General features: G+C 38.2%; 1 protein-coding gene and 2 pseudogenes across 1 annotated transcript; 1 reads left to right on the forward strand and 2 right to left on the reverse strand.

Moving 5' to 3' along the window:
• Nucleotides 1-328: 328 nt before the first annotated feature.
• GPRASP2 (G protein-coupled receptor associated sorting protein 2) lies at nucleotides 329-6,591 on the reverse strand. The gene is made up of 6 exons (XM_045789491.2): nucleotides 5,808-6,591; nucleotides 5,490-5,733; nucleotides 5,138-5,202; nucleotides 4,510-4,577; nucleotides 3,884-3,961; nucleotides 329-3,559 (listed from the first exon to the last, which is right to left on the reverse strand). Exon 6 carries the CDS (start codon nucleotides 3,245-3,247, stop codon nucleotides 671-673), a length of 2,577 nt encoding a protein of 858 aa, XP_045645447.1. The 5' UTR covers nucleotides 3,248-3,559; nucleotides 3,884-3,961; nucleotides 4,510-4,577; nucleotides 5,138-5,202; nucleotides 5,490-5,733; nucleotides 5,808-6,591; the 3' UTR covers nucleotides 329-670.
• An 8,072-nt stretch (nucleotides 6,592-14,663) lies between these two features.
• Nucleotides 14,664-14,821, forward strand: LOC123787066 (U2 spliceosomal RNA; annotated as a pseudogene).
• A 7,740-nt stretch (nucleotides 14,822-22,561) lies between these two features.
• Nucleotides 22,562-23,358, reverse strand: LOC123787060 (translationally-controlled tumor protein-like; annotated as a pseudogene).
• Between the last annotated feature and the right edge of the window lie 3,200 nt (nucleotides 23,359-26,558).

Genomic DNA, 26,558 nt, shown 5'->3' on the forward strand with positions numbered 1-26,558 from the left:
CTAAATTGTGCCTTACCTCTTCCAGGCAGACAGGGTACATCCATGCTACTGAGACAGGTTTTCTAACAACACACTTTTCTTCACGCCACCACAGCTCACTTCTAAGAATGACCTAATGGTCTGTCTTATCCCACACTTTAGTGACCAGTTTAAGTGGGTTCTTCTTTGCTGAAGCATTTCTCAAATACCACAGCCTGCAGAAATCTCTTCTTAAACTCCAGGAATGGGATTCTTCAATGAAGATGTTTGTCATACTACTAACTTACCTATATTTGTAAATGTGCACAGTGTATCTGTACCCAGTTTCAAATAGAAGGGTCACTTCTGCCAATTTTCACATAGACCTTTATTGAAAACACAGACTTGAATAGAGAACCATATGTTTAAACAACAAATAGCAGGGTAGCGTACACAGGCGACTCAGTTCATCAGAAGCTCAATACTGAAAAATATTGCAATCTGGACAGCAAGACAAATATCAACAAATATGTTTTCAGCTCTAATATTCATTTGGCATCCACGAAATGATCCAGCTCAAATCAAGAATTGGACAAAGTTAACATCAGCATTAAAATAGGAGTTACAACATAAATTCAGACTGTGAAAACCAAAGCACTAGTCAGGGCTCTTTGGGAACATAAGGCTGATCAAAGGCAGGTGGTTATTCGTATTAGCTTTGCTGTCCCACCTCAGAATCATTTTGATTGTCTATCTGGACTTGCAGTTCCTTAGCTAGCTTCTCAAATTCATGGAATGCAGAAATGAGCGGCTCCAGATTGAAATCATCATCAATTAAGGACATAGTTCCATTTTTTATAATATTACTGATATTCTGAAACATCTTAATAACAATTTGAATATTATCATTCGTCTCCTCTATGTTAAAGAGACCCACAAATATCGACAGTGCTTTGGCACTGAATAGTTTTTTTGCCACGATAGGATTTTCGGACAAATTCAATAGCATTTTCAGAACATGAAACTTTGTTCTTGCATTGCCTGTGGTTAGTAAGGAAAGAAACCCAGACATATAATTGGCAACCAGTGTGTGGTAGTCAGTAGTTATAGTGAGATGTCTAAGCATCCTTAATCCAAGCAGCTGCTCAGGGGAACCCACACTATGAGCAAGGGTTTCCTCACACACTTGACATATGAATGTCTCAATCATGTTTAGATTTGGGTAAGGTGGAGCCATGTGAATCATATCTTCCAAAAAACTTGTCCTAACTCGGGAAGAAGGATAATTGAGCAAGGTTTCAATAAGTGAGACAACACCTGAATCCCGAATGAAATCGCGGGTAAATTGAGAAGCACTTCTCATACCCATTGCGATTTTAGATATTTCATGAATAAAAGGATCTCGGATTCTGTCCATTAACAGAAGGAGTTCTTCAAACTCTTCAGTACCAATTTTAAGCTCACACTGTATGCAGCTGCAGGACCAACTCTCAGGCTCTGCACTATCCCTGGCCTTAAGATGCTCCCGAATTTCCCTGACTGACCTGTAGGAAGGATCGTACTGAAATCGGAATTCAGGTTCAGGCTGTTCAGACTGAAGCAAAGATTCCGGGTCTTCCCCTTCCGGGGTAAATTCTGCATTCTTGGGCTTTGCCTCAAACATTTCAGAGAAAACAGATGCTGCTTCTTCAGGAATTCTAAAGGAGCTTGGGGATGGGAAGCCAATCCCATGACAAAGACTAGGTTTGAATTCAACAGTGACCTCTTCCCAGGTTTGGGGCCTGGATGATGCCTTAAGTTCATCCTCAGCTGAATCTCTGAATCTGGATTTAGCCTTGTACACAGGACTGGGATTTAGGTCAAAGCAGGCCTCATCTCTATCCCAGAACCAGGACCCAAATATGGCCTCTTCTTCAGACTCTGGCCTGGCCTCTTCTCTGGCCACAGCCCCCAAACTGGACTTTTCCTCAGTCCAGAACAAGGATCCGCCAATGGCCCCCTCCTCAGCCCCTGGTGTGGATTCACAGATGGCAGAAGCCCCAGCCTCCATACCTGCCTCCTTCTCTGCCCAGAACCAGGACCCAATAATGATGTCCTCTTCATACCTGGGCTCTTGTTTGACCCTACCACTGTTATTAACATCTTTCTGGGCCCTGGGCTTCAAGACAGTATTAGGTTCTTCCTTGTCTCTGGTCCTGAATCTACTATTGGCCTCTTCTCCAGGCAAAAACCAGGACTCCTTATAGTATTCATCTTCAGACTCAGACTCAAAAAAGTCTTCTCTCTTTGTCCTGAGCTTGGACCTTATATTTGCCTCATCCTTGACTCTGGGCCTGAACAAGTTATTGTTATTTTCTCCAGCCCACAAGCAAAATGGGTTGCCAGACTCCTCTTCAGACCCAGACCAAGAATCAATATAGGGATCTTGCTTGGTTCTGGGCCTGGACCTGGGGTTAGGCTGATGTTTAGCCCTGTGCCTGGACCTGGTACTGGTCTCTTCCCTGGGCCACGATCTGATACTGGCCTCTTCTCCGGCCCAGAAAGAAGACATTGTAGAGGTCTCATCTGCTGACCAGAATCCAGACTCATTAGAGGCCTCCTCTCTGGCCCGGGGCCTGGGATAGCACCAAGACCCCATATTAGCTTCCTCCCCCGATCCAAACCAGGGTTGGATTCCTGTCTGAACCTGGGAGCCAGGAAACGTCTCAGTGTCCACACTGACCAGCTCCCTATCCACGGATACGGCCATAGGTTTAGCAACTGACCCAGACTCAGTATTGACGAGTGGCCAGGCTACAGCATTGGTCTGAGTCAAGCCTTCTGTTTGCGACATTGCCTCAGCCCCAAACTCAGTCTGGGCCCAAGCCTGGGCTTCATCTTTGGGCCTTGCCCCAGGGATTGCCTTGGCCTCAGTCTTAGGACGTGCTCCCCCTACTGCCCTTGCTTCGGCTTTGGGCCTTGCCCCAGCCACCACCTGGGACTCGGTTTTGGGCCTTGCCCCAGCCACCGCCGGGGACTCGATTTTGGGCCTTGCCCCAGCCACCGCCGGGGACTCGGTTTTGGGCCTTGCCCCAGCCACTGCCTGGGACTCGGTTTTGGGCCTTGCCCCAGGCATAGACTTTGTCTCAGTTTTGGGCCTTGTCCCAGGCATTGCCTGTGCCTGGGTCCTAACCTTGGGTCTGACCACCAACGGGACTTCATTCTCTCTTTCAGCCCCACTCCCAACCTCTTCTCCAGCCTTCTTTTCAGGCTTTGCCTGGGCAGCAGGTTCAATCTCGGCCCCAGTCATGGTATAAGTTACAGAGGAGGCCCAGTTAAGTAACCCTACCCCAGTCTCAGCCTCTACCACAGCTCTATCTTCACACTCTGATCTTTCAGTGATTCAGGCGGTAGAGTTGGAAACAAATGTCAGAGTCAATCACCAGTCCAGCAATCAATCAACTTCCTTCCGAAGCCTAGCCTCAGTCAATATCACAGACAAAGTGCAGAAGAGGCACAAGCAAGCTGGGGGATGATGGATGTTCCCAGGTAGGTGCAGACCTGTTGAGGGTGGTGTTCAGCAGCAATTCCACCACCACCAGAGCTGCCACTGGAGGTGGATCTAGGGAAAGAGAATGATGACATGGGGCTTTGAATCTCTTCTAATTGTGTTGCTCCATGCAGAGATTCAGAGAAACTGGAACATGAATGCTTAGTGGGACAGTTGAACTATTACAAAGTCTTTCTGTCACCCTCATTTTACCTCACACATTACCCCCCAGAGTTGCCATGTTATTTTGCCTGCTACAAAACAGGTGTGAGGTTAGTGGGAAAGTGGGTTGCCAATGGGAAAAGCTGAGGAGCCCCTAGACTAGACCCTAATCACTCGTGGACGAGTATTGATCTCCACTTCCCCACCCAAATTTGTACCCACTCTCATACCAACCTGCACGGATATGTTGCGATTTCTCCCTCCTTGCTTTGTTTCAGTGGTATTAAGCCCTATAGCAGAGAGCAGGCTGTCCTATGGAGAAGTAAACATACAGGAGAAAATGAAGTTTGAATGCTTGGTTGACAGACACATTGATCACTGATGTAAATATGTCTCTGTTTAAAGATTTAATTTGTCTAATTTTTGGGGCGCCTGGGTGGCTCAGTCGTTAAGTGTCTGCCTTCGGCTCAGGGCGTGATCCTGGAGTCCTGGGATCGAGCCCCACATTGGGCTCCTCCGCTGGGAGCCTGCTTCTTCCTCTCCCACTCCCCCTGCCTGTGTTCCCTTTCTCACTGGCTGTCTTTCTGTCAAATAAATAAATAAAATCTTTAAAAAAATTTTGTCTAATTTTTCCTGTCTCATGGTCCCTGCTTTCAAGTCTTCTCCTCCCATTCACAGCCCAATCCACACCTACCCCAATATTCCTAATATCTCCTGCAGGAAATGGACATGAGATGCTGTAGCAGTGTGCAAATCTGGCAAAGCAGGAGAGATGGATCAAACACACCCAAGTGGATCAAAGACACCTGCTATGATCTTACTCTGCAACTATCCCCTGCATTGCTGTCCTTCACACCAACCTCCAGAGATTTGATCCACTCTCCTTCTCCTTTCCTTCCTTGCAGAAGTGAGCAGCTTTAAAGTAGGCCTATGGACAAACAGATGAAAAATCATGACAGTCAGGAGACCATGGTAGCAACTGAGCTGTGGGTGAACCCACAAAAACCAAAGATGGGAGTCCACATATTATTTGTTTTTCAAACATTTAAAGTCCTCTTCGTAGAATATTCTCCTTTTACATAAGGTCTATCTCAGAGTTCCAAACAACGACATCTTCTCTTGACGTCACACTCTTCACATTGCTCCTTTCTCCAATTCTAAGGATTCACCACTAGGTGCACCACATCCCACTGCCTTGCGCAGCATAAATTGGGGGAAGGGTTCCCGCATATTCTAGAAAACAGGTTGTGCAGTGGCACTTGTATATGACTCGTATCTCACCCTCACCTCCTAGCCCATCTTCTCTTGCCTCGAATTTTGGGTGGAGATGAGGGAAGAAGGAAAGCGAAGTGCTTAGAAAGCTAATAGAAAGGGGAATTTTAGAAGATATTCCTGGATGCCTGCCTGACCTGTTCTGGTCGCAGTCACCCTCCTCGATTCGGGTCTCCACTCAATGGCTGCTGCCCATCCCCCCCTAACCCCACACACCTCCAGAAATCCAGGCCATTGTCCTGCTCCTCCTTTTTCTCAAGCCTCTCCTCTACAGATGCACCCTGCAGGAGGAAACCGCCAGAGCTACTGCGCAGAGAGAAGACTTTGGCATCAACCAGGCGCCTGTGGGAAGGGACAGCAACCAGGGCGCGGGGCCCTACAGGCCCCTTTCCAGAATCAGGGCCCGAAGCAGCCGACGCCACGGGCCACCCGCTCCCGCCGGCTGGGCACGGAACTCGGACGCCGCCCCCGTCCCCCCCACGGCGGCCTCACTGGGCGCCCCCCGCCCCAGCTCCCGCTCCGCCATTTCTTCCGCAGCAGCGCCCCCCCCCCCCCCGCCCCAACACACACAGCTCTCTCCCGGTACAGGCACCGTCGACGGCGGGTCGCGGGCGCCTGGAAAGCTGGCCGCGCAGTGGCGGGCGCAGTTCGTCTCCAGACGATCCGAGGGAGCCTCTCCGGCCAGCCCCGGTGCCCTGGGCCCAGCCCGCGCCAGTCGCCGCCTCTCCTCGCCAGGGGTCCCGCGGCGCTGCGCACCTCTCTCAGGGACCAGCTACGACCGGGTCGCCTCCTCCTTGCCAGGCTGCCAGGGTCTGGGGTCCGGGAAGGCTGTAAGCCGGGCGACAGTGGGGGTCCTCCCGCCTCCCCCCAGGACACCCCCACTTGCCTTCACAGGCTCAAGGTGTAGGTCGCTGTCCTCCCCCTCCTCTCGGAGCTCCTCAGTCGGATTCCCACCGCCTTGCGAGCGGCCAGAATCGCAAAGAGGCGTCCCGCCCCCCGCGCTGCTGCACCGAACTGGGCAGGGGCTGCGCAGGATGCGGCACGAAACGCTGGCGGCGAGGGTGTCGGGAAGGGGGGCGGAGGGATACGGCACGAATGGGCTCGACGCCCCCTCCCCGGCCCACCCTAGTTCCGACCCAGAGGGGGCGGGGCCGGGAGGAGCCCAGCCTAAGGGGCGGGCTCACAGCAGCCCGCCTCTGCAGACCTCCGAGGCGACCACCCCCTCATTGCTGGCACTGCCATCCATGGGACCGGGGGACGCTTGGCGGTGGGGGCTAGGATCCAGAAGTTGGGGGCGGCGGGGCGGGGAAGGTGCGCCGCAGGCAGCAGCGGATGGATATCGAACGGATAGCAACTGCCCCTCGGGGCCTCAGAACCCCCAGACTGCTCGGTGTCGGCCCCCACATCGCCCATTCGGTCCGCCATCCTAACTGGAGGCCCGTGGGCCAGGGGCTGTCAGGACAGCAGACTGCGAGGGGAAAGGCGACCTAAGGCCAGACTGCCCCGGAGGTTCTGGGGTGGGGGGCCCTCCCACGTTCTTCCTTCATTGCTTCGCGGGGCCACGGAAGGGAGGAAGGTGGGAGGGGGCCCCCACGGAGGCCTCACCACTGCCCCTTTTCTAAAGGAAGGCAGACCAAACCTCTACCCTGAGAAAAACCAACCACTGCTGTCCTCCCCCATGCCAACTGGTAACATGCTTTGCCATTTTGCAGTCCCCACAGTTGCCCAAGAAGGAGGGCCTTTTTTCCCTGTCAGGACCCGCACTGGGTCCTAGGATCTTTCCTGTCTCTTGCCCCCATGGCCAGGGGTCGGGCTGCTCCTGGCTCCTCTTCAACTGTCCTGTGTGTCAAGTCTTCTATTGCAGTCACGTCCAAGTGCTCATGATCTTTGGCGGTGTGGAAATGTGGCAGGGATTAGAACCAGCTTGGATCTCAGCCACTTGCCATACACACCTGTCTAGTTTCCCCAGCCGTTCTTTGGAGGAAGGCCCCATCGTGTACCTAGTTCTCCAGGACAGAGCCTGGTGGTTCTTGAATCCTCCACGGGGCAAACAGAGCAATGTGTTTAAGCACGACTGTGGTTGAGCACGAACCCACTGATGCCCATTTTAAACCCAATTAAATGGCACTTTCACTGTGATAGGCTGAACAAAGGTCCCTCAATGATGTCCACATCCCAGTCGTCAGAACCTGTAAATATGTGATGTTACAGGGCAAAGGAGAAGTAAGACTGCTGATGGAATTAAGATTGCTAATCAGCTGAATTTAAAATGAAAATATGCTGGGTCTCTTTCCTGGCCAATGTAATCACAAAGGTACTTCAAATGTGGAAGAAGTAGGCAGAAGAGAGTCAGTGTCACAGTGAAGTAGCACGAGAAAGACTGGGTAGGCCATTGCTGGCTTTGAAGATGAAACAAAGCCAGGGCCCAAGGAATGCAGGCAGCTTCCAGAAGCTGGAATAAGCAAGGAAGCAGATTCTCCCCAGGATCCCTCAGAGAAATGAAGCCTGACCATCTCCTTCATTTCAGACCAGTGAGATCCTTTTTGTATTCCCACCTTCCAGGTCTGTAAGATAATACATTTGTGTTATTTTAAGCCGCCAAGAACCTGGTAATGTGTTACAGCAGCAGTAGGAACTAAGTTTACTCACCATCTTGACTTGAAAGTCCATTCCCCTTGACTTACTTTACTTGGCCTTCAACCCCTGGGAAGATCAATTCGGGGGCTCATCTCTTACCCCTATAACCACCCTCTCCAGCAATCCCCTGTCTCTGTTTTCTAAAGAAAAGAGACTTTTGCAATGGCCTTTGAGATTCATCTTGGAGAAAGTCCCCATTTGCTGAAAATCACTGATGGTTTTGAACATGGAAAGGGAACTATATTCTTACCATGAATTTTCATATATTTTCATTTCGGTTTTTATTTGTTTCTAAACATTTATTACAACTGTGCAATATTTAGGTGATAAAAACCCATCTGGAGATGATTCTATACAGTACCTGGACTGACAATGGATATCAATTATCAGAGGAGGGCTGCTTTTACTGTGCTGTTTAAATGGCTTTAGCTGAATTGTGGATCATTTTTTCTTTATTCCACAGCATACTATCTTGGGTGAATGCCAGGCTTGAAGAAGGGAGTCTGAGCTATGCTGTTATCTGTGGGTGTGTGTGAATCTCCTTGCCTCCCTGAACTGTTCTTTCACTTTCTTAAAGTCGATGGTGCCTTTCATTCATTCATTCAAGAAATACATATGAATACCTTCTTTGTCCTAGGCACTGGAGATATGGTAGAAACTCAAGTGAAAGAAATCCTTGTTTTTGTGAAAGCTACATTTACTTATAGTTTCTATGTTTCACAATCTCGTATCCCTAAAGTTTACAGATATATTCAAAATCATATCGGCACAAGCTTCTCTGATAATTTTGCATGTGGTGGAATTTTGATTCCAAGATCTTTCTGACAGAGGGTTGAATCTACCAATAGTTGACAGATTTTGCTGTAAGACTTTTAAATACCTGTTGAAGAATTTATTGTGAATTTATTTAAAGAATAGGCACTATTACTCATTAACATTTCTTGAACTGGGAAAGGCCCTGTGCTAAGATCTTTGTGTGCATTAACTTACAACAATAGTGGACAATATGGAATATTATCAAAATATACTATTACTACCTTCATGTAACAGGCGAGGAAACCAGCTCAGATAGGTTAAATGTCATCTTTAAAGTCCGAAAGCAAGAAAAAAGAGATTAAAGGATTCTGATCTATGTCTAACTGCTAAGCAATATTTAATTCATTCTACAATGAATTCCAGTCTAACAGATTGCAGCAGCCATGGTTCTGCTATCCAGTGACTGCACTAGCATCTGTGTTACTCTGACTTGCCCTTGCAATCAAAATCTCAGAATCAACCCCCATTTGTTAAGCCTAAGATATAGAAGCAGCTGTGCTGATTCATCAGAACTACAGCTCTGCCCCAGCCCCAAGCCCCACTTCCCACAAATATGCATGTGAAATTTCATACTGGCATATACCTTGCCTGGGTACCAGGTGTGATCTATTCCTTGTCCATCTCAATCACCATGGACACAGATCTTTTTTTTTTTTGTCCATTTAGCTAAAGTTGGCTCTTTTTTTGTTTAAATTTTCAATTTCATAATGACGTACAATTTTGAGCATCTTTTTATAACGCTTATTTGCCATCTGTTTTATCTTTTTTGGTCAGTTGTCTGTTCAGATCATTGCCCACTTTTTAATGCGGTTGATAGTTTTCTTATTGTAATTTTAAGAGTTCTTTGTATATTTTGGATACCAGGTTTTCTATATCAGATGTTTGTTTTGCAAAGCTTTTCCTCTCAATTTTTGGCTTGTTTTTCATTCTATTAACAGAGTATTTTGCAGAGAACGTTTATTTTTAACCAAAGTTTAACTTACTAACATGTTCTTTCGTGGGTTACACTTCTTGTGTTGTATCTAAAAAGTCATCATGAAACTCAGGGCCATCCAGATCAGTTTCTAGGAGTTTTATAGTTTTGCATTTTATATTTAGCTCTGTCATCCATTTTGAGTTAATATTTTTGAAAGATCTAAGATATGTGTCTAGATTCTTTTTTTTTGCATGTAAATGACCAGTTGTTTCATCACCATTTGTAGAAAAGAGTGTAGTTTTTCCATTGAATTACCTTTACTCCTTTGTCAACAACTAGTTGATTATATTTGTGTGGATCTATTTCTGGCCTCTTTGTTCTGTTGCACTGATCTACTGGCCTTTTCTTTTGGCAATACCACACTGTCTAGATTACTGTAGCTTTATGGACATTATTGAAGTTGGGTAATGTCTGTCCTCTGCCTTTGTTCTCCTTCAGTATTGTGTTTGCTATTCTTGGTCTTTTGCCTTTCTATATAAACTTTAGAATCAGTTTGCTGATACCCACATAATAACATGTAGGGATTTTGAGTGGGATTGCATCAAATCTATAGATTTTTTGGGAACTGACATCTTGAAAATATTGAGCCTTCCTATTCATGCTCATGGAATATCTTTCCACTTATTTAGATCCTTGATTTCTTTCATTGGTGTTTTGCAGTTTTCCTCATATAGATTTCGCACATATTTTTGTAGATTTATAACTAATTATTTAACTTTGCTGCTAATATAAATGGTATTGTGCTTTTAATTTCAAACTCCAAATTTTCATTGCCAGTATATAAGAAAAAATTTGAAATTTGTATATTAACCATTTATCCTGCAAAATTGCTATAATTGCTCATTAGTTCCAGGACTTTTTGTTGATTATTGGAGATTTTCTACAAAGACAGTCGTGTCATCTGTGAACAACTACAGTTTTAATTCTTCCTTTCCCATCTGTATACCTTTATTTCCTTTTTTCTCTTATTGCATTAACTAGGACTTCCAGTGTTATGTTAAACAAGAATGGTGAGTGGGGATATCCTTTCCTTGTTCCTGATCTTAGCAGAAAGCATCTTACCCTTATGTTAGCTGTAAATTTCTTGTAGATGCTCCTTATTAAGTTTAAAGAATTATCTTCTATTCCTAGTTTTCTGAGTTTTTATCATGAATGGGTGTTGAATTTTGCCAAATGCTTTTTCTGCTCTATTGACATGATCATGTCATTTTTCTTCTTTAACCTTGATGTGATTGATTACATTAATTGATTTTCAAAATTTGAACAGTCTTGCAAACTTGGAATACATTCTACTAGGTTGTAGTGTATATTCTTTTTATACATTGTTGGGGTTTATTGGCTAATATTTTGTGAGGATTTTTACACCGATCTGCATGAAATATATTGGTCTGTAGTTTTCTCTTTTTGTAATGTAGTTGCCTGGTTTTAGTGTTAGGGTAATGCCAGTCTCAGGATTTTGGGGGGAATTAGTTCCTCAGCTTCTATTTTCTTTGCGAGATTAGATAAAATTGGTGTGATTACTTCCTTAAATGTTTTGTAGGATTCACCAGTGAACCTGAGCCTAGTGCTTTGCTTTTGGAAGGTTGTTAAGCATTGATTCAACTTCTTTAATAGTTACAGGTTTATGCAGATTATCTATTTATACTTGTGTTAGTTTTGGTAGATTATGTCTTTTAAGGAATTGTTGCAATTCTTCTATGTTATCAATGTTTGGACAAAGTTGTTCATACTATTCCTTTATTATCCTCTTAATGTCCATAGAAACATTTCTGGTATTAGCAATTTGTGTTTTTCCCTTTTTCCTTAAACTGCCTAGTGACTTAAAAATGTTATTAATCTTTGAAAGAACCAACTTTTTTTGTTTTATTGAATTTCTCTATTGACTTCCTGTTTTCATATCATTGATTTCTGCTCTAACTTTTAGTATGTTCTTTTCTTCTGATTACTTTGGCTTTAATTTGCTCTTCTTTTTTTAGTTGCCTCAGGTGGAATCTTTGATTATTGATGTTTAGATCTTTTTAATTTTTTTAATATATTCATTCAGTGCTATACATTTCTAAGCACTGTTTTGCTGCATCCCATAATTTTGATAAATTATATCTTCATAAAATTTTTTCAAAATATTTTAGTTTCCCTTGCAAGTTCTTTGACCTGAGTGTTATTCAGAAGTATGTTGGTTAATCTCCAGGTATTTTAGGGTTTTCCAGTTATTTTTCTGTAATCGATTTCTTGTTTAATTCCACTGTGATCTGAGAGCATAGTTTGAATGATGTCTATTCTTTTAAAATTTTTAAGGTGGTTTATGTCCCAGGATATGGTCTATCTTGGTGAATGTTCTATGTGAGCTTGAGAAGAATGTATTGTACTGTTTCAGATGAAGTATTTTATAAATGTTAATTAGATCCTTTTGATTGATGGTGCTGTTCATTTCATTTTTTTTTTTACTGATTTTATACCTACTGAATCTGTCAATTACTGATAGAAGGGTATTGAAGTCTCCAACTATAATAGTGGATTTGTCTATTTTTCCTTGCAATTCTATCAGTTTTGTCTCATGTATTTCTGCACTCTGTTGTTAGGTGCATATACAGTAAAGATTGTTATGTTTTGAGAATTGAGCCTTTTATCATTATGTAATACTACCCCCCTTACCCTGGTAATGTTTCACGCTCTGAATTTGCTTTGTCTGAAATTAACAGAGCTACTCCAGCTTTCATTTCTTTAATGTTAGCATAGTATTTCTTTCTCCATCCCTTTATTTTTAATCTATCTATGTCTTTATATTTAAAGTGTGTTTTTTTAGGCTACACGTAAACAGGATCTTATTTTTTCAACTTACCTTAACAGTCTCTTTTGACTGGTGCATTTAGACCACTGACGTCTAAAGTGATCATTAGATCACAAATGGATTAATATCTACATATTTGTTACTATTTTCTATGTTCCCTTTTTGTTTCTTGTTCTCATCTTCTGCCTTCTCTATTTTAAATTGTACATTTTATATATCTTCTCTCTTCTCTTAGCATATCAATGATATTTCTGTTTTTATTTTGTTTTAGTGGTTGCCCTAGAGTTTGCAATATACATTTACAATATATCCAAGTTCACTTTCAAATAACACCATACTGCTTCACAGGTAGTGCATGTACTTTATAACACAGTATTTCCACTTCCTCCCTTTCATGCCTTATAACATCGCTGTCATTCATTTCACTTGTCTATAAGCTTTAATCACCACACATACTGTTGATATTATTTTGAATAATTTGTGATCTGTTGAATCAATTAAGAATAAAAAGACAAGATTTCAGTTTACCTTAATTTATTCCTTCTCTAATACTCTTTTTAAAAATATATATAGCGATCTGAGTTTCCGACTTATATAATTTTCCTTCTCTCTGAAGCATTTTGATTCCAATCCCCTGCAGGACAGGTCTACTGGGGACAAATTCTCTCTCTCTCTTTTTGTCTGAGAATGTCTTTATTTTCCCTTCATATTGGAAGAATAATTTTGCTGGATACAAAATTCTAGATTGGTGGGTTTTTTTTCCCTTCAACACTTTAAATATTTCACTCCACCCTCTTCTTGCTTGCAAGGTTTCTGACGAGAAATCTGATGTAATTCTTACCCCTGCTCCTCTATAGGTAAAGTGGCTGGTTTCTCTGGATTTTTTCCAATATTTTCTCTTTGTCTTTGATATTCTACCATTTTTTTTAAGAGAGAGAGAGAGCTCTAGTGGGGGATGAGAGGGAGAGGGAGAGGGAGAGAGAGAATCTTAAGCAGGCTCTACACCCAGTGCAGAGCCTGATGTGGGGCTCAATCTCATGACCCTGAGATCATGACCTGAGCAGAAATAAAGAGTCAGACGTTTAACTGACTGAGCCACCTAGGTGCTCCAGATATTCCTCCATTTGAATATGGTATGCACAGGTATATATTTTCTGATTTTTATCCTGATTTATGTTTTATAAGCTTCCTAGATCTGTGGTTTGGACTGTGCCGTTAATTTTGGAAAATTCTCAACCATTATTACTTCAAATAGTTCCTCGGTTCCTTTCTCTTTTCTCTTGCTCTGGTATTTCTAGTACACATACATTACATCTTTTGTAATTGTCCCCCAGCTCATGGATATTCTGTTCAGTCTTTTTCACTCCTTTAGCTTTTTGCATTCTCCTTTGGAAGTTTCTATCGACATTTCCTGAAGCACATTGATTCTATTCTCAGCCATGTACAGTTCTTCTACTGAAGAACCCATCAAAGACAGTTTTCATTTCTTTTACACTGTTTTTGATTTCCAGCATTAACTTCTGAATTTTTCTTAGGGTTTCTATCTCTGTGCTTCTATTACCTATCCATTTTTGAATATTACCCACGTTTCCCATTAGAGCACTTAGCCTATTAATCATAGTTGTTTTAAAATCCTGGTATGATAATTACAAAATTTCTACCATATCTAAATCTGGTCCTGATGCTTGCTCTGTCTCTTGATAGAGTGCATTCTTTTTGGCTTTTAGTATGCCTTGAAAGTTTGGTTAAAAGACAATATGAGTTAAGGAAACTGATGTAAATAGGCCTTTAGTGTGAGGTTTTATGTTTATATGGATAGAGAAGTTAGATTGTGTATGCTGTTTGCTGTAGCTATATATGTCAGAGGCTAAATTTTCTTCTGATGTCCTTGTTTTTATCTCCCCTGTTATCTTTGTATTTCCTTAGAGACTTTTTTTTCTTACAGAAATATGACCTTGCTGCAGCTGGGAAGGCTTTTTTATACCATATATGATATAAATAATGTACTTAACAAGGATATCACATTTAGCTTTTATCTTAATATTTTTCTTAAAAAATATTTTAAAGTAAGCTCTATGCTCAATTTGGGGCTTGAACCGTGACTCCAAGATCAAGAGTCACATGCTCTACCAACTCAGCCAGCCAGGCACCCCTTTTATCTTAATATTTAAAGAGGAATGTACAAACATCAATGAACCATGTTTCCAAAATTTTTTTCCATTGAACAATAGGTCAGCAGGATGTTAATGGCTGTTCCATTTTTAACATCATCTAATCAAACTGGGAAATGTTGTTATAGAAAACCCTGAAATATTTTAATTAAAATGATGGGAAGGACCTATGAATAGAGATTAAAAGAGAAGGGATTTTTATAGGAGTAAAATAAAACTGAGGGGGAGAGGGAAGGGGAGAATAAGTAGCTGTAAGTAGGAGGGTTATTATAACTGAATATAGCACAGCTTCTCTGTCTCCATAAAGTCAGAAATTGGCATATTGAAGCAAGAGAGAGATGCATGGACTGTCTCATTGCTTCTCAGCCTTTTGGCTAAGATCAAGTGTAGAAATGGATTGCCTGACGAGGGTATGAGAGGAAAATATTAAATTATTATTGGGAGAAAGCATATCATATTCAACTTTGGACACATGATAGGAAAAGCAGAAAACCATTTCCTGTGAACTGAACTATTTACTATTTGCTTACTCGGTTTTCCATTGGGTTATTCACTCCATTGATTTGTACTATTTCTTTGTAAAATCTGAAAACTAGTCTATAAATTGCATCTATATTCTAACTAGTGTTTCCATTATTTGCTGTTTTCACTTGTTTATAGTATTTTACAGCAGCTTTATTGAGATACAATTCATCAATTTAAGGTGTACAATTCAATAACTTTTAATATATTCAAAGAGTTGTAAATTCATCATCAAAATCAACTTTGTAATATTTTCTTTTTTTTTTTTTTTTTTTTTTTTAAAGATTTTATTTATTTATTCGACAGAGAGAGACAGCCAGCAAGAGAGGGAACACTAGCAGGGGGAGTGGGAGAGGAAGAAGCAGGCTCATAGCGAAAGAGCCTGATGTGGGACTCGATCCCGGAACGCCGGGATCACGCCCTGAGCTGAAGGCAGACGATTAACCGCTGTGCCACCCAGGCGCCCCAACTTTGTAATATTTTCATTACCCCAAGATTATATCCGTCAGCTCTTAGTTGTCAGACTCCATTCCCCTACTCCCAAACCAGAGGCAACAACTAATCTGCTTTGGTTTGTTCCAGATGGATCATATAAATGGAATCATAAAATAGATGGTCCTTTATTGCTGTCTTCTTTCACTTATCATGTTATAACATGTATCAGTACTTCATTGTTTTTTTGCTAAAAATTATTCCATTATGTGAATATACTACATTTTATTTACCCATTTATTAGTTAAATTCAATTCCATTTATTGGCTACTATGGGCAATGCTGCTACAAACATTCGTGGACATTTTGCATGGATATATGTATCCATTTCCATTTCTCTTGGATGTATAACTAAGAGTGGAATTGCTGGAACATATGGTCACCATTTGAAGAATTATCAGACTGTTTACCAAAGCAACTGCACCATTTTACATTCCCACCAGCAATGTATGAGGATTCCAATATCTCCATATCCTTGCCAGTACTTACTATTATCTGTCTTTTATATTACAGTCATCTGAGTGGATGTGAAGTAGCATCTACTTATGTTTTTGATTTGCATTTTCCTGATGGCTGATGATGCTGAGCATATTTTCATGTGATTATTGGCCATTTTAATAGCTTCCTTGGAGAAACATCTATCCAAATCCTTTGACCATTTTATAATTGGGTTATTTATCTCTTTATTATTGAGTTGTCTTTATATTATTGAATTGGAACATTCTTTATACATTCTAGATCCAAGCGCCTTACCAAATATATGATTTGCAAAATGTTCTCTCATTCTGTGGGTTCACTTTTCACTTACTTGATTGTGTCTTTTGAAGCACAAAAGGTTTTAATTTTGATGATGTCCAGTTTGCCTATTCTTCTGTTTGTTGTGTTTTTGGTATCATATTTGACAAACTATTGCCTAATCCAAGGTCACATAGCATTATACTTATTTTTTCCTCTAAGAGTTTTATAGTTTTAGGTCTTATATTTAAGTTTTTGATCAATTTCAAGTTTTTATATATGGTGTGAGGTAAGGATCCAAATTAATTCTTTTATATGTGCCTAGTCAGTTGTTCCAGCACCATTTGTTGGAAAGACAATTCTTACCCCACTGTACAGTGGATATATGTCAAAACTCAATAAATGTGAAGATTTATTTCTGGACTTTCAATTCTATTTAATATTGTGATCTATCTATCTATATCTATACACACACACACGTATCTCATATGTGTATATATATATATACACATATACATATCTCATCTCTATATTGATATATACATATATATGTCTCATTATATATCATATATATGTATATATCTCATATATATATGTATCTCATATATATATATCTCATATATATATATATATATATATAATTATGTGTATCTCAAGACACACACACAGTCTTGATTACTGTAGCTTTATAGTAAGTACTGAAATTCAATAGTGTGAGTCTTCCAACTTTGTTCTTTTTAAAATTTGTTTTGGCAATTCTGGTTCCCTTGAGTTTCCATATAAATTTTAGGGGCAGCTTGTTAATTCCTGCAAAAAAAAAGGCTGTAATTTGGTAAGGATTGCATTGATTCTGCATATCAGTTTAGTTAGTATTGATACCTTAAGAATTTTAAGTTTTCCAATCCATGAACACAGGGTGTCTTTCCATTTGTTTAAGTCTTTTAAAATTTCTTTCAACAATATTTTGTATTTTTTGGTGCACAAATCTTACACCTTTTTTGGGTCAAACATATTCCTAAGTCTTTAAAAAAGGTTTTTTTTGATGCTATTATATAGTTGTTTTTAAAATTGTATTATTGGTTTGCTCAATACTACTGTACAGAAATACAAATGATTTTGTATATTTATATTTTATCATGCAAAGTTGTTGAATTTGTTTATTAGTTTTAATAGTTTTTAGTGGATTTTTAAGGATTTTCTACATATAAGATTAATTCCCTGGCAAATATTTATGGTATTATGAATTATGTTAACATTATCAATTAACTTTATCAATTTTTTTTAACGTACCCATTGATTTCTATCTAACCTGCAATGGCATTTTCTCTCACCAAGAATATAGGTTAAAAAAATCTCTAATACATTGTCCTGGTACTTTTATGTTTCAATATCTCCACTTAAGTCTTTGAATCAATTACAGTTTTTTTTGGTGGGATACATTTAGTTCTTTTTTTTTCCCAAATAGGTCACACTTGACTAAATGCCATTAATTTATTCTGGTAAAATATACATACATAATATTTATCACTATAATCATTGTTAAGTGTATAATTCAATTGCATTAAATACATTCACAATGTTGTATAACCATCACTACTATTTATGCCAAAGCATTCTCATCATTCACAACAGACACTATACCCAATAAACAATAACTCCCTTTTCCCCCCTTCCCTAAGCTCCTACTACTACTAATAACTACTATTCTACTTTATGTCTCCATAAATTTGCCCATTCTAGGTACCTCACACAAGTGGAATCATGTATTTGCCTTTCTGTGCCTGCCTTATCAATAAACATAATTTCTTCAAGGTCAATCTATGGTGTGGTATATATCAGAATCTTATTCCTTCTTATGGCTAAATAAAATTCCATTGTATGTATTTATCAAATTTTGTGTACCCATTCATCCACTAATGGACACTTAGGCTGTTTCTACCTTTTGGCTATTGTAAATAATAGTGCAAGAACACTGGTATAGACATATCTATTTAAGTCATTGCCTTCAATTACTTTGGGTATATAGCTAGGTGTGAAATTCCTGGATCATATGGTAGTTCTATGTTTAACCATGTAAGAAGCTGTCAAACTGTTTTCCACACCAGCTGCACTATTTTACATTCCCACCAGCAATGCACAAGGGTTCTAGTTTCTCCACATCCTTGCCAACACTTGCTATATTCCATGCTCATGGATTGGAAGAACAAATATTGTTAAAATGTCTACACTACCCAAAGCAATCTACACATTTAATGCAATCTGTATCAAGATACCACCAGTATTTTCCTTTCCTTAAAAAATTATAGTTATCCTAGTAGGTATAAAATGATATGTAGCAGCATTATCAACAACATCCAAATTATGGAAAGAGCCCAAACGTCCATTGACTGATGAATGGATAAAGATGTGATTTTATATATATATATATATATATATATATATATATATATATATATATATATATATATATATATAAATGCAAACCTTAAGAGATTCTTAACGATTGAGAACAAACTGAGGGTTGCTGGAGGGGAGATGGGTGGGGATGGGATAAATGGATGATGATGGGTATTAAGGAGGGCACTTGTTGTGATGAGCACTGGGGGCTATATGTAAATGAAGAATCACTAAATTCTACTCCTGAACCAATATTACACTATAAGTTAACTAACTAGTATTTAAATAAAAACTTAAAACAAAAAATAAAATAAAATAAAATGGTATGTCATTGTGGTTTTGATTCACATTTTACTAATGACTAATGATGTTAAACATCTTTTCGTGTGCTATTAACCATTTGTATATCTTCTTAGGAGAAGTGTATATTTAAGTTCTTTACCCATTCTTTTTTTTTCTTATAATAATATTTTTTTATTATATTACGTTAGTCACCGTACAGTACATCCCTGGTTTTTAATGTAAAGTTCGATGATTCATTAGTTGCGTATAACACCCAGTGCACCATGCAATACGTGCCCTCCTTACTACCCATCACCAGCTTAGCCCATTCCCCCACCCCCCTCCCCTCTGAAGCCCTCACTTTGTTTCTCAGAGTCCATAGTCCATAAGTTCTTTACCCATTCTTAGATTGTTTTCTTTTTTTGTTATTTAGTTTTAGGAGTTCTTTACATATTCTGGATATTTATCACTTTTCAGATATATCATTTCCAAATATTTTTCTCCCATTCAGTAGGTTATCTGTTCACTTTCTTGGTATTATCTTTTGAGGTGAAAAAGTTGTTAATTTTGAAGAAGTCCAATTTATCTATTTTTGTTGTTTTGCCTGTGCAGTTTGGTGTTATATCCATGAAATCACCATCAAATTCAATATCATGAAGTTTTCTTCAAATGTTTTCTTCTGAGAGTTTTATCTCTTAAATTTAAGGTATGAATTCATCTTGAATTATTTTTTGTATACAATGTAAGATAAGCGTCCAACTTCCTTCTTTTGCATGTGGATATTCAGTTTCCCTGCACCATTTATTGAAAAGATGATCTTTTCTCCATTAAAGGGTCTTAGAATCTTTGTTAAAAACCAATTGACTACTGATTTTTTGTTTATTTCTGCGCTCTCTCTACTTTATTCCATTGGTCTATGTATACTTATTCAAGTACCATACTGTTTTAATTGTTGTAGCTTTGTAGTAAGTTTTGAAGTTGGGAAGTGTGAGTCCTCCAACTTTATTTTTCTTTGACAAGACTGTTATGGTTATTAAGAGCCCCTTCTAATTCTGTATTAATTTGGGGATCAAGTTTGCCATTTCTGTGTAAAAGGCAGTTGGAATTTTTGTTGCACTGAATCTGTAGATCACTTTGGATAGCACTGACATCTTAACAATGCTAAGTCTTTGTATCCATGAACACACAATGTCTTTCCATTTATTTAAGCCTTCTAAAATTCCCTTCAAAAAATATTTTATAGCTTTCAGCATACAAGTCTTTCACCTCCATGGTTAGATATATTGTAAAATATTTAATTATTTAAGATGATATTTTAAGTTTAATTACTTTCTTAATTTCCCTTTCAGATAGTTCATTGCTGCTATATAGAAGCACAACTTATTTTTTAGTGCTGCCCTTTTACCCTGTAAAACTGGATTATTAGCTCTAATAGCTTTGTTGTGGATTATTTGGGATTCTATGTATAAAAGATCATACCAGCAGTAAACAGAGATAATTTTACTTTTTCCTTTCCAATTTGTATGTCTTTTATTTCTTTTTTCTTGTAGAATAACTCTGGCTAGAACTTCTAATACAATGGTGAATAGCAGCAGTAAAAGTTGACAATCTTGTCTTGTTCTTGATCTTAGAGGAAACCTAAGTCTTTCACCACTGAGTACCATGTTAGCTGTGGAATTTTCATGAGTACATGTTATCATGTTAGTGAATTTTCCCTCTATTTCCAGGTTTCTGAGTTTTTATTATGAAAGGATATTGGATTTTGTCAAATGCCTTTTGTCAACTGAGTAATAATATTGTTTTCTTCCATTGTTTCTAGGAACAGGATGTATTACATTGATTTATTTTCTTATGTTCAAACACCCTTGAATCTCCACGACAAATCCCATTTGGTTATGCTGAATAATCTTTTTAATATGCTTTTGGATTTGATATGCTTTTGTGTTGAAGATATTTGTCTTATATTTATAAAATGTATTAGTTTTTAATTTTTTTCTTGTAATATCTTTATCTAATTTTGATATCATGGCAATTCTGGCCTAACAGAAAGTGTTTTGGGAAGCATTTCGCTAATTTCTTGAAAGAATTTGAGAAGGATTGGATTAATTCTTCATTGAATACCTAGTAGAATTCACTGGTGAAGGTGTCTGGTATAGGACTTTACTTCTTGAGAGGTTTTTGATTGCTGATTCAATCTCCATTCATTTTTAGGTCTTTTAAGATTTTTTTTATTATGGTAAAAATACATAACATAAAACTTAGCATCTTAACTATTTTCAAGTGTACAGGTCAGTAGGTTAAGTATATTAACATTATTATGAAAAGATCTCCAGAAATTTTTCATCTTGCAAATCTGAAACTCTATACCAATTAAACAACTCCCCTTTCTCCCTCTCCCCAGCCCATGGAAACCACCATACTACTTTCTGTAGCTATGACTTGACTACTTTATATACATTATATAAGCAGACTCATACACTATTTGTTTTTATGTAACTGGCTAATTTTACTTAGCATAATGTCATCAATGTTAATTTCATGTTGAAGAATATAACATGATTTCTCTCCTTAATGTTGAATAAAATTCCATTGTACACATATACACATTCTGTTTATCCATTCATCCTTCATTGCACATTAAAATTGCTGCAACATCCTGGTTACTGTGACTAGTGCTGCTATCACCATGGGCATGGAGATAGCTCTTCAAAACCTGAATCATTTCAGATATATACCCAGAAGTAGGATAGATACATAGTATGGTCATTCTATTTTAAAATTTTCGAGGACCCTCCATACTGTTTTCCATGGTGGTTGCATCATTTACAATCCCACTAGCATTACTTAAATGTTTCAATTTCTCAATATCCTTGCTGAAACTTTATTAAGCGTTTTTCTTTTTAGAGTAGCCATCCTAATGGGTATAAGGCAGTATCACATAATGGTTTTGATTTGCATTTCTGATGATAGTGAGGTTGAACACCTTTGCATATGCTTGTTGGCCACTTCTATATCATCTTTGGAGAAATGTATATTTAAGTTCGTTACCCATTTTTTAATCAAGTTATTTGATTTTTGTTGTTGTTGAGTTGTAGTTCCTTATAAATTCTAAATATTTATCCATTATTAGATATATAATTTGCAATTGTTTTCTCCCCTTCCATAGGTTACCTTTCATTCTGTTGATTGTGCTCTTTGATTCACAAAAGTTTTTTGTTCGATGTAGTCCCATTTGTCCACTAGTTTTTGTTGCTTGTGCTTTTGGTGTCATACTGAAGAAATCATTGCCAAGTCCAATTTATGAAGATTTCCCCTTCTGTTTTCTATAAGAATTTTATAATTTGGGTTCTACATTTAGGTCTTTAATCCATTTTGAGTTAATTTTTGTATATGGTACAAGATAAGGGCCCCAATTTCTTTTGGATATAGACATTCCCATTTTCCAATCATCATTTGTGTGTGTGTGTGTGTGTGTGTGTGTGTGTGTGTGAGTGTTTGCTTCCAACTGTAACAGGCTATTTTTATTCTTTTGGTAATCTCTTCCAGAGTTGACTACTTCCATTTGTAGGTAATGAAATGTGTAAGGAATCCACTTGAAATGTTGGCACAGCTATGAGCATGGTCTTTCCCTCTACTTAAACTCAGAATTAAGACTTTCGGTTCTTGTTTTTTATATACCAGTCCCATAGTACTTTTCAGTGTAGAAATTATCTGCAGATAGTCTTATGTTTTGTAGCAGTAGTCTACAACCAGGCTCTAACTTCTCCAGGACATTACACAGGATGGATTTAAATATGTATTAAACCATGAGACATTTTCTCAAATGAATTTAAATGCATTTTATTTTTAGACAACCTACATGACCTGTTGTTTTTTCTTAAAAACAATTCTTCCACTCCAAATAAATCAAGGTAAAAATAAATGAAGAGCTCAAGATGACATCATTCCCATTTGTCTAAGTCCTGGTGTTGTGTGGATGAAGAGCATCAGCCAGTTATGACAACAGGAGATACATCCAAAGTAACAGACAACTCCTTAACATTTTTCCATTTCTAAAACACCCTTAAGGAGTGCATGTATTGCATGGTGCACTGGGTGTTATACGCAACTAATGAATCATCGAACTTTACATCAGAAACCAGGATGTACTGTACAGTGACTAACATAATAAAAAAACATTAAACTTTCATAAATTTTTATTGAAAAAAAATCATATATGGGGTTACACCATCCTCCTGGTAGTCCAGCAAAGCAAACATCTGGATTCATGTTTCACCAGTAAAGAACTGATAGTTTTTGAAACTAGCAAGGGTGTGCCTGATTTGTTCTGCAGCCCCTGTCATAAAAGGTTTTAATCTTTTTGGCCTCTGTTCTTCAAGTTTGCCTTTGATTGATTTCATGTAATCTTTGATATACTTCTTGTAGGCTTCTTTTGTGAAGCTGGTTTCCTGCAAGTGATGGTTCATGACAATGTCAGCACCAGTGATTTCTGTGCTTTTGGTACTCTTGCCCTCAGGACCTTCAGTGGCGGCATTTCCACCAATGAGCAGCAAGTCATCAATGTCACCCTCTGTCCTACTGACCATCTTCCCCTCTATCTCCAGGCACAGGCCATCCATGATCTGGATCTTGTAGATGTTGGAGAACATCTCATCATGCCTGATGAGGTCTGGGTAGATAATTATAATAGGAGCTAGAGAGAGAGGAGGGTGGCCCTAGATTAGCAGGAGCTGGGAGCTCTGAGTCCATAGTATAGTACAGCATGGGTGGCACTTGGCGGGAGGAGAAGCAGGCAGAAAAGTCCCATCACCATTTGTTGATAAGATGTCCTTTCCCCATTAAATGGTCTTGGCACCTTTGTTAAGCATAATTTGACCATATATGCAAAGACATATTGCTAGGATCTTTATTCTACTCCATTGGTCTATTTGTCTGCCTTTATGACTGTACACTGCTTTGATTATTGTAGGTTTGTAATATTTTGAAATCTGGAAGTATGTCCTCCAAATTTGTTCTTTTTCAAAATTGTTTTGGTTGAGTTCCTGAGACTCCATATGAATTTTAAAATGTTTTCTCTATTTCTGTAAAAAGTATGTTGGGATTGTGATAGGGATTGTATTGAATCAGTAGAGCATATTGGGTGGTATGGACATCTTAATAATATTAAACCTTGAAATCCATAAACATGGGATGTCTTTCCATTTGTGTCTTTTAAAACTTCTTTCAGCAATATTTTCTTATTTTCTGTGTACAAGTCTTTCACCTCCATAGTTAGGTTTATTTCTAAGTATTGTATTATTTTGATGCTATTGTAAATGACATCGTTTTCTTAATTTCCTTTTTGAATTGTTCACAGTTCATGTACAGAAAAACAACTTGTATTTAATTTTTGATTTTGCATCCTTCAACTTTGCTGAATTCGTTCTTTAGTTCTATCTGTGTGTATGTGTGTGCAAAATCTTTAGTATTTTCTACATATAAGATCAAGTAATCTGCAAACAGATAATTTTACTTCTTTTTAAAAGTTTTTATTTAAATTCCAGTTAGTTAACATAGTGTAATATTAGTTTCAGGTGTACAACATAGTGATTCAACACTTCCGTACAACACCCAGTATTCGCAAGTGCTCTCCTTAATCCCCATCACCTATTTAACTAATTCTCCTACCCACCTCCCCTCCGGTAACATCAGTTTGTTCTCTATAGTTAAGAGCGTCTTTGCTAGCCTCTCTTTTTTCCCTTTGCTCATTTCTTTTGTTTCTTAAATTCCACATATGAGTGAAATCATATGGTATTTGTCTTTCTGTGATTGACTTATTTTGCTTAGCATAATACACACTAGCTCCATCCATGTCCTTGCAAATGGCAAGATTTTAATCATTTTATGGCTGGATAATATTCCTCTGTGTGTGTGTGTGTACATTTGTGTATAAATATACCATTCTTTAGCTATTCATCAGTCAATGGACATTTGGGCTCTTTCCATAATTTGGCTATTGTAGAAAATGCTGCTATAAACATAAGGGTGCATGCATCCCTCTGAGTTAGTATTTTTGGGGGTAAATACGTAGTAGTGCAATTGCTGAATATTAGGGTAGTTCTATTTTTAACTTTCTGAGGAATCTACATACTGTTTTCCAGAGTAACAGCACCAGTTTGCATTCCCACCAACAGTGCAGGAAGGTTCCCCTTTCTCCACATCCTCACCAACATCTGTTGTTTCTTGTGCTGTTGATTTTAGCCATTCTCACAGGTGTGAGGTGATATCTAATTGTAGTTTTGATTCATATTTCCCTGATGATGAGTCTGTTGGCCATCTGTATGTCTTTTTTGGAAAAATGTCTATTCATGTCTTCTGCCTATTTTTTAATTGGATTATTAATTTTTGGGGTGTTGAGTTGTATAAGTTCTTATATATTTTTTATAATAACCCTTTATCAGCTATGTCAATTCCAAATATTTTCTCCCATTCAGTAGGTTGCCTTTAGTTTTGTTGATTGTTTTCCTGTGCAAAAGCTTTTTATTTTAACGAAGTCCTAATAGCGTATTTTTGCTTTTGTTTCCTTTGCCTCTGGAGACATATCCAGAAAGAAGCTGCTATGACAGATGTCAAAGAGGTTACTGCCTGTGTTCTCCTCTAGTATTTTTATAGTTTCAGGTATCACATTTAAGTCTTTAATCCATTATGAATTTATTTTTGTGTGTGGTATAAGAAAGTGGCCCAGTTTCATTCTTTTGCATGTTGCTCTCCATAGACTTTTATATTTTTTAATGTATGCATTAACAGCTATAAATTTCTCCATTAGCACTGGTTTTGCTGCATCTCATATATCTTGGTATATTTTGTTTTTGTTTTCATTCATCTTTAAGTATTTTCTAATTTTCCTAGTAATTTCATTTTTGACCTATTTGCTATTTGATCTTGTTTAATTTCTGCAATTTGTGAATTTTCCAGTTTTCCTTCTTTTATTGATTTCTAAGTTAATGCCACGTCATTGAAGAAGATATTTTGTATATCTTTCTTTTTAAATAAATCAAGACTTGTTTTATGGCATAACATATTGTCTTTCTTGGAGAATGTCCTATGTACACTTAGAATAATGTGTATTCTGCTTTTGTTAAATAGAGTGTTCTGTAATTGTTGATTAGGTCTCATTCATTTATTATGTTGTTCAAGTTTTTTATTTCCTTACTTATCTTCTGCCTACTTCATCCACACATTATGGAAAATGATGTATTGAAGTCTTTTAACTATTACTGTAGAAGTATTTCTCCCTACAATTCTGTCAATTTTTGCTTCATAAAGTATCTATTAGGTATGTAAATATTTATATTTGTTATATCTTCCTACTGTATTGACCCTTTATTAATATAAAATGTCCTCTGTTTCTTATAATCATTAAAAATCTACATCTATTATTTCTGGTATTAGTATACTCACCACAGCTTTCTATTGGTTACCCATTATTTCATTTTTAATCTGTCTTGGAGATCAAATGAGTCTCTTATGGAGAGCATGTAGATGGATCATGCCTTTTTAAGCTCTTCTGCAATTCTATTTATTTTGATGGGAGTGTTTAATTCATTTACATTTAATTATTGATAAGGATAGTCTTACCTCTGCCATTATGTTATTTATTATAAGTCTTATAGTTTTTATGTCCCTCATTTCCTCCATTATTGCCTTCTTTTGTATTGAATTTATTTTTGTAATAAAATTTTTAATTGCCTTCTCAGTTTCTTTTGGATATATTTTATAGATTTTTTTACTTAATTATTTATTTCTTAAATAATTTTTTATTATGTTATGTTAGTCACCATA

The sequence above is a fragment of the Ursus americanus genome, chromosome X (assembly GCF_024610735.1).
Source record: "Ursus americanus isolate L20-20 chromosome X, mUrsAme1.1.p, whole genome shotgun sequence".
In the NCBI taxonomy this organism is placed as follows: domain Eukaryota; kingdom Metazoa; phylum Chordata; class Mammalia; order Carnivora; family Ursidae; genus Ursus; species Ursus americanus.